At 45.9% G+C, this 14,387-nt stretch overlaps 1 protein-coding gene across 2 annotated transcripts in view; it reads right to left on the bottom strand.

Moving 5' to 3' along the window:
* LOC138503107 (uncharacterized) overlaps positions 1-14,387 on the bottom strand; it is a 112,003-nt gene that overhangs the window by 56,511 nt on the left and 41,105 nt on the right. For both annotated transcript variants that reach the window (XM_069622616.1, XM_069622617.1), the window contains 3 exons: positions 14,193-14,353; positions 10,503-10,662; positions 6,920-7,090 (listed from right to left, as the gene is read on the bottom strand). In XM_069622616.1, the coding sequence (XP_069478717.1) occupies positions 6,920-7,090; positions 10,503-10,662; positions 14,193-14,353 (492 nt within the window). The remainder of the gene's footprint in view (positions 1-6,919; positions 7,091-10,502; positions 10,663-14,192; positions 14,354-14,387) is intronic.

Below are 14,387 nucleotides of genomic sequence, written 5' to 3'. Positions count from 1 at the left end.
CACATCCACCAAAACCCTGATGACACACAGCTATACCTCAAGATTGACCATCAAGGACATCCACAGGCTCAAATCCTGCCTCTCGCTGATCCAGTCTTGGATCTCCAGTGCATACTTGAAGCTCAACCCCTCCAAGACCGAATTTCTACTCCTCACCAAAAACACCGAACACCCAGACATACAGACCTGGCTCTCAACCATGAACCCTGAGGGCGTCACACCCAAACTCACCTACTACATTAAGTCTCTAGGGTCCCACATCGACAAACACCTCTCCTTCAAGACACACACAGCTAAGACAACTCAGACAGCTTCGTATCAGGTCTCCCTCCTGCGAAACATCAAGCCCTTCCTTCCTCCAGACAGCTTTAGATCCACTGTTCAAGCACTGGTTCCATCCCACCTGGATGGGGGCAATGCACTTGTAGAGAGGCAGATGTACACATCATCTCTAGTGCCCACCCCCTCACCTCTGTCATATTGGAACAACAAGAGGGCCCTGTGTGACGCACTAGGTATTGTCCCAATATTGCCTCAAAGATATGAGAGACGTTATGCACTCAGACAACTGTATCAAATGTACCCTCACACTGAAGTGGTGCAAGGATGTCTGCATACACCATTGGACATAGAAGACCTAGAACTGAAATCGGATGAGGGTAAAGTGATGTCATAAAGAGAAGATACCAGGACACACTGAAACAATATGCAAATACTTACAGATGAAGATGTAACTGAAGAAACAAAGTAAACATTTGTGAAACATGAAGAAGTCACATGCACCAAGAAGAAAAGTGAGGAGACGAAGCAAATGTACATCTGCAAAAACGCAAGTTATATACACATATAGAAGCTTGCTGCAGTAGACAATATAACATGGGTAAAGCAGCCATGATGACAAGATGGACGTTGACTCTGTATAAATAGTTAAGCGAGAATCCCGAATGAGAGAGGCAACGGCTGCAGAGCCGACAGGTGCTGGAAAACAGGTTTGTGCGAAGAACCAAGAATATCTGTTTGGCTTGGGATCAAGGTTGCCACATCAAGAAATAACTGCAAGGCACAAGGGGAGTCAAAGTGGGTGAGCTACATACGCACAACATATTTCTCTTAAATTAAGCAAAGAGGAGAATATTTGCAGGTGCCAAGTATTGAACAATCAAAGATGTTGAAAGCATATGCAAGATGGAGCAACCAAGTCTCCAGAGGCCAAGAGGAGTAATAGCACCCAGCATAATTGAATTAAATAGCACTAAATAAAAGGTCAAATTGAACAAAATCATGGCCACCTCACATGTGGTGTAAGACCAGAAAACAAGGCCTGTTAGTTAAGCTCCAGACGAAGATAGCAATGTACCTACACTCCCTTAAAAGTCCAGTGGAAGAGAACAGTCAGCAAGGTCAACTACAAAGAAGAAGCATTGGCTTGGGGCCCAACTGATGAGAGATAGTAGGCCAATTGACCAAGTGGGTAGTAGACCGACGCTGTTCCCCTGCACTTGGGGTTTGTTTTGCTTACGTGCTGCTAACAAGCCGAATGTCCATGGTGGGAGAGAATGCCAACCAATCATGAGGGTCTGTGTAGCTGTTTACCATACATTGTTGCAGGAACCAATCCGCTGCTGTTATTCTGCCATTTAATCTGTATTACAGCCAGTTAAGAGGTAGTTCGAGGCATGCCTACCAGATAGGCGTGCGCCTAGCTACCTCAGGGTTCAGTGCGTTATGTAAGCAAATAAAACAAACAAACAAAGGGTATCCAATTATGTTACTAACACGTAAATAAAGTATAGGTGTGTATGTTCCCTTAACCAATCCATCCACCTGATAGACAAAAGCTTTATACCTCAATTTTCTTCAGCTATGCCGCCATCCTACATGGCAATCCTTAAAAACCTAATTAAGATATGTTTGAGAGTGAGTAAGCTACAACTTATATATGCTTGTCAGATTTCCTTACTTTATTTGAGCTGAGAATAAAGTAGTATTTTGCCATATTCTTTGTGACTGTCCAGTTATTTGAGTCCGAGATCATGTATTGGTAATTCTATCTGGCACTTAGAACACTCCAGGTGCGACTGCACACACTCCTCAAAGGCCTCCCATCGTCCTCGCTTGTGCCTCAGAGAGGTGTCCTACACACCTCATCAAGGGTCTACGCAGATACGACCACATCACTCCGGCCCTCATCAACCTTCACTGGCTCCCACTGCACGTACAAATCACCTTCAAGTCTTGCTGCATCATCTATAACTTACCCACTGAGGCTCTAAATGAAGTAGCACTTAGCCTTTCGTCAAGGGGTCTGTCCTTCGTACCGGCAACTAGAGCAGACTGTTTTGACACAGAAGTAGAACTACACAGATTTTTCCGGAACATTAGACTCGAACACTATTTTGAGATTTTTCTGCCTAATCAAAAGAAAGACAATCAATCAGCCAATACAGCAGAAGATGTCCCCAACGTGACAGGACTGGAAATAAAATCGAGGTTTAATCCACCTCCATACGCTTGTCCAACGGAGATTGAAACTTTTGAAAATCGGTTAACGAAAGAAGTTCTGAAGGCGATCCGGAGAAAGAACTATACCACAGATAACCTGAACAAAAACGAAAGAGGCTCTGAAACTCAATCTGTTGAGCGACGAAAATGCCTACGTAAAGCTAGCTCTAGATCCCACATCTAGACTAGAAGAGGAAATGAAAAGTCTGACCAACCATGCAGAAAGGGAATCATGGATAAGCAGTGAAGAGGGTTGTTTCCTCAGAAAAAGCCACCCTAAAAAAGGCGGCTTTTTATATTCTGCCCAAAATTCACAAAAGGATGTCAGACCCACCAGGGAGGCCTATAGTGGCGGCAATAGACTCATTATTGGAACCACTCTCGGTTTATGTAGAATTTTTCTCAAACCTTTCGTGGGCAAAATGCCATCTTACGTGAAAGACTCGGGGGATATGATAAGAATAACTCAGAACCTAGTACTAGATGATAATGATATCCTAGTCACAATGGACGTAGAGTCACTGTACACCTCTATCCCCCAGACAGAATGTTTGGAGGTGTTGGGCAGAATTCTGAATACAAGACCAGAACCACATACTCCACCCACTGAGTTTATACAAGAATGTGCAAGGATTGGGATTACCGAGAACTTTTTTCTATTTAAACAAACCCTTTTTAAGCAAGGAAAGGGAGTCAGCATGGGGGCTACCTTTGCGCCAGATGTGGCAAATTTGTTCATGGCGGAATACGAAGAGATATATTTTGGGTGAACATAGCCATCTGAAACAACAAGGTGATCTGTGCCAAGGCCTTCGGGCTTGGTACAGATACATCGATGATGTGTTTATGATATGGAGGGGCACAGAGGAAACATTGAACCAATTCCATCAGTGGCTAAACACATGTGACAATCATATCAAATTCACGATGGAATGGCACAAAAATCAAGTAAGTTTTCTAGATCTACTCATTAAGAAGTCACACCAGCAGTTGGTCACTACCCTCTTTCAGAAAACAACTGATAAAAACACACTACTCCACTACTCCAGCTTTCACCCAGTGGGGCTACGCCAGTATTTACCCTATGGTCCGTTTTTAAGGATACGGAGAAATTGTACCGATAAGGATGAATACAAAAAACATGCAGAGGATCTAAAAGGAAGGCTATTAGAAAGAGGATATCCACGCAAGTTAGTAAAGAACAATCTGAAAAGGGCTCTGAACAGAAACAGAGAAGAATGCTTGGTACCGAAAGAAAAAAAGAAACAAGACAGATTAGTGTGTGTTACTACTTTTAATCCGGTAAGCAATGAAATCAAAAAGATTGTAAATCGAAATTGGGATCTTATTAAACAAGCAGGAAGTCTCTCGAAGAAACCCATGTTTGCCTTTAAAAAGAACCAAAATCTTAGACTCTAGTGCACACTTATAGAGATTCAAATTCGGAACAAACCATATTGAACCAATGGGGTCTACACCCAATCACAGGCCATCATAAATGTGGCAACTGCGTGTCCTGTCCACTAAACGAGACCAGGTGCGAGTTCAACCATGTGGTGATAAAATGAAAACACACACAAACTGTCTCACTTAGAACGCTATTTATATTATTAGATGCCCCTGCAGTTTGTTGTATGTGGGAAAAACAACCAGAGAGGTGAGACAGCGAATAGGGGAACACTGTAGCTGTATTCGGAACAAAGTGGCGTAAAAAACCCTTGGTGGACCACTTTAGTCTGAAACAACATAAAGACACCGACCTGAGATGGTTCGTGTTACAGACTATCAGACTACCGAAAAGAGGTGGGGACATGTCAACTATGCTCCACAAATTGGAACAACGATGGATATATTGTTTATATACGGTGAAAAATGGCCTGAATGTTTCGGTGGAATGGGGAGCTTTGATAACACATTAAATAGATGTGGAATGTGCTGGAATCTCTTTTCACTCTATATGTACAAATATGATCTATATCCAGAACATTGAGATAGGTTAATGTACAACTAATGCAAGAAGCAGGAAGAAGGGTTACATTCTCAATGTTCACTAATGAATTAGTAAAGGCAGTCTGTTCTTTATCGTGACTAAAATAGAAGTGTAGTCCATTCATTACAGTGACGATTGGAACACTAACAGCAGTCCTCTTTCTATCGCGACCAACACGGAAGTACAAATAAATCCGCGCTGCGCTTATGTAAACAATGCCAGATGAAGTCAAAAAGCGAGACGGCATGTAGTTGGGACCTGAAAAAAGAAGCAAGGTAAGCAAGTGAGTGGGGATGGCCGCCTGCAAACAACAGAGAGAACTGAATGGCGGGAAAGTATGGAGTAGAATATAGCTTCTACTTGATTTATTAGATCCTGTTTAATGCTCGGGTACATGTAGGGGTGCATACTAGAAAGGTCACCAGGAGATGTGGGGAACAGCTCTAATTATGATCAGTTCGATGTAAAGGAACACGAACGCACTTAGCTATTTTCATCCGTCTTTGGCCCACAGACCGTGTCAAATGAGATAACGACCACAAGAGATATCAGCTACTCGTTAAGAATTGGTGTACGACGTGCACATTGGCGAATTAAGACGCGTTAAGAATTGGTGCACCACGAGATCATAGCCGTTGTAAGTATCGATTCGGCTTACATATATGTACAAAAGATACTCTGACAAACCCTCTTAGAAAGTGCTCTTTTCCTTCTTTCAAGGGGCCAACGAGAATTAATAGGTCCCTCCTGACTGAGCTGCAAAAAATCCCTCTTGAGGAAGGATTTTGAATATCCTGTAGTGATACAGAAAAGGGAGACACAATCTAGTTGTGTAAGTACAATGCTCCACAAGTAGTGTTTCAACATGTTTGTTTGCATCTTCGTTGGGGCTAGATAAGGGTGGTTACTATACCGAGATGTAAACAGGATTAATCAAATTAACAATGGAAATGGGGGGCTAAACAAGTGTGTCACCCCTAGACATTGTCATGATGATTACTATTGAGAATCATATCTTCACAGTAATTGTGGTTCAAATCAGTGGGAACAGCCTATGTTTAACAGAGAATGTATGAAATTGAGTTCAATTGATTTTAGCGCGTTTTTGATATTGTATATTGTATTTTAGGTGGTGATACTCACCCTACTCGATGCGTATGGGAATAAGGAAACTCCCCTAATTTTGTCCTGAAGAAGGTTGTATGAACAAAGGGCTGATGAATGTTGATGTCCTGAAAAAAGACAACCGAAACACGTGTAGACGTATGTCGGTGTAATTAGAAACACACAGACGGAATCATCAGATAATCGAATGGAGGACTTTTGTGTAATGTGGAGTTAGGGTCGGAGGCCATCCATATGTGAGGCCATTTATATTTACATGTCAAAAAATTTGATACGAAAAAGCAAAAATTGAACGAATGGTAGGAGTGATTGAGTACGATTGGAATTTGTAGATACTTGTCTGTGGAAATGTTCTAGTATTTTATATGAATTTGATATGCAAATAAAAGTTTTTAGAAATTGAAAATTTAACATTTATTGGTATTTATGAAACAAATAAATGTGTTGAGAGGCTATTCCCGGTTCCATAGGTCCAATTGTTTTGCTGACTATCATCTATAGGGCAGTCACCTTCAAGTCATCCAGCTACCTGGCGGAGAAACTCAGCGCACCATCAGAAGCCAGGACATGTGCAGACTTGATATCTGCCGCTGCAAAAAGGAAAGGACCAGAAAACAAGCCTTCTCTGCCCTATGCCCCAAGTATATGGATCCTCCTCCCCGTCAGCATCAGACTGGCCCCCACACTCCTACCATTCAGAAAAAAACTCAAGGCCCACCTCTTCAAGGAGCCTCCCCGCCTCAACACCTAGGCCATCATATCGCCCCTCGCACCACCTGACATGCTAGATGCCGCCCGCCCATCTCCATGCCTACAGGTACAGCTGTATCCCTCCTCTGTATCCTACCCCGTCCCCACTGTGTATATCTGTTCGGTTAACTCTGGAAAGAGCTCCATTATGTATCTGTGTTGTTTAGCTCATGTTTACCTCTGTAAAGCGCTCTGTTGCTTCTCGCCCGCGCTCAATAAACACCATCATAATAATAAAACCAATCAACGCGTTAGAAAGACGAACAGCGCAGAGTGTTATTTATTTTGTAAACAATCTCCAACTAAGCATCTTCGGAAACTTGTAAATCATCCGCTTGAGCAAACAGCGCGTCTGCTGCAGGTGGGAATTTCAGTCTAAGGTGTAAATGGCCCCATCACACTACTGGACCTCCCCCCCCTTTGACTTTGAACATATATTGTACTATAACACTTGTTATAAACACACGTAGTGTTGTAATTATGCGTTGTTAAACGTAGGCATATAGCTCTAATCTCACAAATTTCTATCACCACAGTACGGCAAGCACTCACCTTGGCATCGAAGCTGAACCGGGACACCGGAAGGTTTTCGGGACCTCCATGGACATTGAAATGCTTGCAGCCTGCGCTGGCCTTGACATAGCGAGGGTGGGATCCTTGTAGCCCCTTCACGAATGCGGCAGAGAGGGTCCCACTCAGATAGGGGTCTTCTCCATACGTCTCCTGCAGGACAAGAAAAGGGGTGAAGCCAATATATACATCTCTCTCTCTCTCCCTCTCTCCCTCTCTCGCTATCTATATCTCTATCTCTCTGTCTCCTTCTCTGTCTCCTTCTCTGTCTCCTTCTCTGTCTCCTTCTCTGTCTCCTTCTCTGTCTCCTTCTCTGTCTCCTTCTCTGTCTCCTTCTCTGTCTCTCTCCCCACTCCGTCGCTGCTTCCCTCGCTCTCTCCACTCAAACAGTGAACCCTTAGAGTTGTCTGAAAAGGACCCATGCCCTGAAGAGACAAGTGATGGGGCGTCGCCTCGTGCAGGTGTCAAGACTTGTCTCCTTGTAAAGATTTAAGGACAGAATGATCAACTTGCATTTCACATGGCAAACTATCACTAGCTGGACCCGATTGGGGAGGATTGTGTTAAGCCGATACACGTCAGGGCTTGTAAAGGGGTCCAAGGCTTCACCAAGCTGGACCCCTGCTCAATAAATACCAGAATAATAATATTGGCATAACTTGGAGTTTCAGCTGCAAATAATTGGAATCATTGAAGCCCATGCATACCTCACTGCCGAGATGAGTTGATATGTGAATCGCGGCGGTTCATGCTTTGGCCGCGGAGAGAACATGTATACTAGGAAGGGGGGGGGGGGGCTATCACTATGAGGCCCAGAGTGGAAAGCAGGCAAGTAGCTGCACTTCTCTGCAAACATCACTAAATACTGTTATAAAACTCTCTTCTACTGGGTTACAGTGTAGCACAGAATCCAATGTTTAGTCGAGAATCTGTGTGCGCCATGGGCAGAGCTAGCCACGTGGTACAGAATCTGTGTGCGCCATGGGCAGCGCTAGCCACGTGGTACAGAATCTGTGTGTGCCAGGGGCAGCGCTAGCCACGTGGTACAGAATCTGTGTGCGCCCGGGGCAGCGCTAGCCACGTGGTACAGAATATGTGTGTGCCAGGGGCAGCGCTAGCCACGTGGTACAGAATCTGTGTGCGCCAGGGGCAGCGCTAGCCACGTGGTACAGAATCTGTGCGCGCCTGGGGCAGCGCTAGCCACGTGGTACAGAATCTATGAGCACCAGGATCAACACTGGCCAAGTGGTACAGAATCTGTGTGCACCAGGAGAAACACTGGCCACGTGGTACATAATCTGTGTGCACTGGGAGCAACACTGGCCACGTGGTACAGAATCTGTGTGTGCCAGGGGCAGCGCTAGCCACATGGTACAGAATCTATGAGCACCAGGATCAACACTGGCCAAGTGGTACAGAATCTGTGTGCACCAGGAGAAACACTGGCCACGTGGTACAGAATCTGTGTGTGCCAGGGGCAGCGCTAGCCACATGGTACAGAATCTGTGTGCGCCTGGGGCAGCCCTCGCCACGCCAACACTGGCCACGTGGTACAGAATCTGTGTGCACCAGGAGCAACACGGGCCACGTTGTACAGAAATCTGTGTGCACCAGGAGCAACTCTGGCCACGTGGTACAGAAATCTGTGTGCACCAGGAGCAACACTGGCTACGTGGTACAGAATCTGGGTGTGCCAGGGGCAGCGCTAGCCACGTGCTTGTGGATGTAGACAAGAGTATGGTGAGCTAACCCTGTGCAAAGCCATGCCAAGATGTCCCACGCCCACTGTCTGCTGCATTGGTCACGCTAGGAACACACAGACTCGTTATTTGAAGCTGGGCTTATGTAATACAGGGCTGAATGGGCACAGTCAACTGTGTTGAATGTTATCACTGAGAGCCCCTATCCTCTGACCCTCAGCAGCCTCTATTAATTGTTCATGATTGGCAATTAACACTAGAACTTATACAGTTCAAAGACACAAGTTGTGTTTTGAACTCCTTCCTTTGGAATGAAGAATAGAGCATTTCTGTTTTTTAAATGCACAACAATGTGTTGTACCTTATCTGTGGTGCTATGAATTTCTTTCACATCATGCATAGCAACATGCCTGTGCCAACCAAGCACTCCTCTGAGCGCTGCCTTTGTGGCTTAAAGTCAAATAAATCATAAGGGCCGTACAGACATCTCAAGTCGTCCCAAGTCAGATGGGACTTAGTTAGCTGGTCATAGCTTGTAGGCTCACTCTGTATTCTGGTACTTGTAGTCCTGCATTTACAATGTGCTAAAACCACACTTACTGAATGCAACAGGTCATGTGCCAGACTGCAACAGGTCATGCGCTATAAAAGCTAGTGCTCCAGAATACAACTTGTGAGCATTTCTGGGAGCTGCTCCAGAGCCACCGGCTTCTCTGGTGAAGCTGGGTGGGAAGAGTTTTGTCGGCATGACCAGGTTCCATGGGATTTTGAATGTTTACATCCCGCAAGTCATGTAATGTTACTTCATATGCAGAGTACTGCTGTGCAACAAACCATGAACATGTTAAGGCGTTTCCGGCACGCATGGTGGATGTCGGAATGTGGGATCGTAGCTTGTGTTTACGGAGACTCAGGGGAGTTGCTAGGTCTGGAAAAGACCCAGGGCTAAGCTGATGTCAGAACTGTTGGGGCTGGGGGCTAGCTAGTCTTTTGGCTGTAGCTCCTGAGATTCTATCCGGGGCTACAACCAAAAGATCAGGGGCTATAGCCCCCTTAGCCCCCCCCTAGTAACGCCTCTGCGGAGACTACTAAGGGGCAGTAGGTAATCATTTGGCACACCCTTGTATGTGCGCACGCACACACACACTTGCTGATAGTGCATTTCACCGAGACGGTTCCTTAAACGGCCCGTCTCAGTGAAATGCTTGGGAAAAAAACAAAAAAACATTTCCAACCCTGTTTGGGAGTTGGAAATGCACGTGTGACAGCCATGTTTTAAGCTGTCAAACTAAAAATGAAATGATGACATGATCAGAAGGGAACTATATGGTGGAGGGGGGTCAGTAAGGGTAATAATTAAGGTGATAGGCCGAAGGGGAGGAGTGCGGGGGTCTCCCCCCGCGTATATCTGTGGCAAAAATGGTAAACAAAAATGTGTTGAAATCGACGAATTCTCCTCAACCGAATCACATGGAGCCGTCAGTAGTGACCCCGTCATGATTTGCGCCTCCCCCTGCGCCTGCGTCATAAGGCGCAGGGGGAGGACCCTCCTTTCTGTGCATGTAAAGGTGCAGTCCAATTGTGAATTTGTGCTGTGCTTTCAGATGCCGTTTGTGAACTGGGCTGCTCCTTTTTTTGGGGCAAGTGAGGAGATGCGACTTGGCGCAAAAAGGATTTGAGAATCGGCCATATGTTTCCACATATCCACCAATGACGTCAAAGAATTGGGTGTACGTCATAACTCCCCACATCCACCAATGACGTCAAAGAATGAGGCTTGCATCATAATACATTTACATAACTCTTAAGACAGACACAAACATAGCCGCTTAGCAAGACGGAGGTCACATTAAAGACGGACTCACCTGGTTCCGGCCCCAGAGCGGGTGCCTCATGATGTTAATGACCGGGCTGAAACAGCTCAGGCCGGTGTGGTCCCCATACTCCCCAATGGACAGGAAGTAGTTGTGTTTGGCTCGGACCTCAGTCGCTGTGGCATTGGCGATGCGGAACAGAAGGTCGGGGCTGTGAATGGCAAACGGAAGTGACGAGATGTGAGGCCCATGGACCAAAAAGGATTAAACTCAGCCTGCCTTCGGCGTGGAACCTGCGGGCTTCCATATATTTTCACTCAAGATCCATTAGCCCAGCAAAGATCCCGACAGCTGTGGACTGGCCTCAGTACCTCTTCCCAGGAAAGCAACAAGCATAACTGATACCCCCGGGTCTGGCGCGCATTATAAATAATAAAAACAAACAAACATAAAACAAACAAACAGACCGTCAGAGGTCTTAGAAACCAATGGGAGCTTTACAGTGTCGAAGTGTACGAAAATAAGTAGTGGAACCATGTTCCCTGCTGGCCTGCCCCCGCTCTCCTCAAACCCCATCACCACGCACCCTCCCACACCCCAAACAAGCACCTGCTGTTTAAGGGAATGCTCAGTGCAGTGCAAGTCAATGGGTTGTGACACAAGACTAAGTTTAACAAGTCTCCAAGTTCTCACACAAGTGCATGGGTTCTAACAGAAGTCTCTGGGTTCTGACAGAAGTCTCTGGCTTTCTCCCCAGTAAATACTGGCCCTCCACTTCTTGTCGTTTCCAGCAAATGTCCTTCATCGGGATCTCAGGGCCCTGCGTGTACCTACATATTATGCCTAGGCTCTGGCGAGAGTTGGAGCTAGGCAACGCGGAATCAGATCCCTAGAGCTTCCATCAAAAGGCGAGTCACTTGGGTATCTCTAGAGGCACAGCCATGGTCCCTCCTTCACTTACCGGTCATGAGATCCTGGCTCAAGACCCAAACACCCAATCCTCAAACAAATACTTGACGAATCACAATGTTCTTGTGCCTATTGCGACATTTCCTGTACCTCACACTCTCTCCTCCTTTTACTCTCCGTTATGCTCCTCCATGTGTTCATACCTCCACCACTCCTTCTGTCAAATCCCCTGTGGATCCGGGTGCGATTCACGCTTTGAGTTTCTTCTTCTCGATTCTTCTCCAACAATCTCCTCCTGCCTTCTTTCAGCTCCATCCTCCTTACTTCGTATGTTGCTCCTCACCACCTACTCCCGTCTTATCGACTCACTAATCCGCTGCTCCCACTGGAGCTCTTTAATGCTGTATCACGCTCTCATCCCTTCACCAATTCCTGGATCCCGCTTTATAGTCTTAGGGTTTGCTTCTAGCACCTCTACTCCTCTGGCCTTTTTAGGGCCTGACTTGCCAACCCTTCCAACCTCCTTGCCTGAACTCTCCTCTTCCCGTCCCAGGATATCACCTCCAAACTCCTGTATTTCCACCTGTTAATATTTCCTCATCCACCTTTCTCTTTCACTCCTCACCTCACTCAATATCACCTCCCATCACTCCAATCTCCAATCTCTTCCGTACCACAATCCGCCACCTCAGCCCTCAAAGTATCTCCAGCAACCTCATCTTCACCTCACCCGATGTTTCCCTGTCCTCCTCATCACTCCTTTCAACGTCCGCCTCTCCATTAGTAGTCTTCCACCTCTCCTCCACACCACTCCTTTCAAACTTCCCTTCTGATCTCCCTCGTGGCCACTTCTTTTCACAACTCCAAATCTCCTCTCCTGCACTCTGGATACCTATCTCTGGTTACATTGAATTATAACTAATGAAATAATAACTAATGAAAAAAAAAACTAATACAAAACAACCAATTTCAAAGGAGGGGTGGTCCCCTCTCCAAATCTCCCGTGTTTTTTTAAAGAATACTTTCTCCCACCCCCAAAACCAGTATTCCCTCTCACAACCCCATTTTTAGTTTTTTTTCAAAATTAGTTAGTTTGGTATTAGTTGTTTTTTCATTCATTATTTTTTCATTAGTTGTTTTGTATTCAATATTATCACTGCATACCCCTTTCTCTATCCTCCATCCTCCTGCCCCAACTCCTTCTAATCTCGCCGCGAGTATTCTCCAAAGCTCCTTCTACACCTCCAACTCCCATCTGCAGCCCCAAAATTCCATCTCACTTCAGTGCTGGGAGCTGGCTTTTAAAAGAATCAGGAGAGCTTGAAAGATGTTCCATGTTATCAGGCTAGGTGTCATCCAGGCACGGACACCCTGGAAGGAGCGAATCACCAGGTTGCCGGAGCGGCACCTTCCTCTGGAGCATCCATTCCCAATCCCAAGGGAACCAAAGGCAAGACCTGACCTGGGACTGGAGGACATCATGGGATTGGCTGTTTGACGAGGATCCCAATGGTGGGGGAGGGGTGGATACACCCATCTCTGCAAACGTGAAGTCGGCCATTTTGAATCCTGAGAAAGGCACGGTCCAGGAAGGATCTGTTTTGAACCCCAACTTCCAAGGGGGACCTGTTGTGAATTGCAAGGCCCTATATTGACTACGTCTGAATCCTGAGAAAGCCAAGGTCCAGGAAGGATCCATTTTGAATCCCAAGTTCCAGCGGGACCTGTTGTGAATGATCCCTGAGCATGGCAAGGTTCAGAAGGAACTTGCTGAGAAACCCAGGCTCCTGGAGGTACCTGGAGTGAATTTGAGAAAGACATGGTCCACAAGGGGCCTGTCGTCAATCTTAATAGAAGGTAAGGCCTGTGCCAATGACTTGTTGCGAATCCTGTAAAGCCCCAAAGCTCAGAAGAGTCAGAAGACCGAGGCCACGGGGAGGACTTTGGAGACCAAGTGGAAACAGCGAGACACAAGAGAGACCAGACTCTGAGTAACTGCTGCAAGCACTTTCCAAGATCCCTCATCTTTTGTTGCAATGGATCAGGGGTGGACTTTGAAGAGTAGTTTGTGACATCTGCTTTAGGAACACTCTGGAACATTTGATGTTTTAGCTTAATTAGCCTGGAAGCTAAGGATTTATAAAGATTGGGTGCTGTAACTTTTTGTTGGATATCTTTTGGAGACTCTGTTTTATAGAACAGGGTGTCAAGGGTGAGCCAGCTTAAGTTTAAAGAACCTTATGTTGAATATAAAACCACCAAGTGTGTTTACATCTGGGAGAAAAAATGTACTTTGCTTTAGTTTACCCACTTAGGAAAACCTTTATTAGTTGTAGGTCAACCCCCCCCCCAGAACCTGTAGTCACCCAAACCCTATACTGAAATAACATTGGAATGGAAATTGAAATGGATATTGTAATGTGTGAAATGTTATGAAATGTTTAATAACTGAGACGTCTGTTAACGTTCTTTTAGAACTGAGTACAAATAATAATACATTTACAAAATGAAATAAAAGGCTCTCTGACTTGGGCCTCGTGTGTATCTTGTGTTGGCCCTTCCACCCCACGTGTGTAGTGTGTAAGAAAGTACTCCACAGCTGCACGTGGATGAGCAAAGTGGCCCATGGCTTGACACAATGCAACAAACCAACCAGAAAGTGTATCCAGGTGATCTCAGTGTAAGACACTGTTCATTGGTGTAAATAAAGCCCTCCTCCCACCTCCCCGCATTGGTAACAGTGTGACACACCCTCTAGGCTCCTCAAATCAGGTCACGTGGTGATACACAATTCAGACTGAATTCCAGCGCTACAGACCCCTGTAGTCTCACCTGAAGGAAGCCGCCAGCCCCAGGGCTTGTGGGAAGGAGGTGGCCCAACCGGGGGCTTCCACGTCGCCCCGCAAACACTCTGTGTTCCAGGAGTAGGGCTTGATACCAAGCCTTTCAATGGGGGGAGCAGGGCCATTTTTCTTGACTCCGCCTCTCGCCATCTGTGGGGTTTAAAAGCAGGAATTTCATACTGTA

The sequence above is a fragment of the Ambystoma mexicanum genome, chromosome 11 (genome assembly GCF_040938575.1).
Source record: "Ambystoma mexicanum isolate Mex_15411 chromosome 11, UKY_AmexF1_1, whole genome shotgun sequence".
NCBI classification, from domain to species: domain Eukaryota; kingdom Metazoa; phylum Chordata; class Amphibia; order Caudata; family Ambystomatidae; genus Ambystoma; species Ambystoma mexicanum.
The sequence above is the reverse complement of the archived record's forward strand: the minus strand, read 5'-3'. Positions and strand labels throughout refer to the sequence as shown.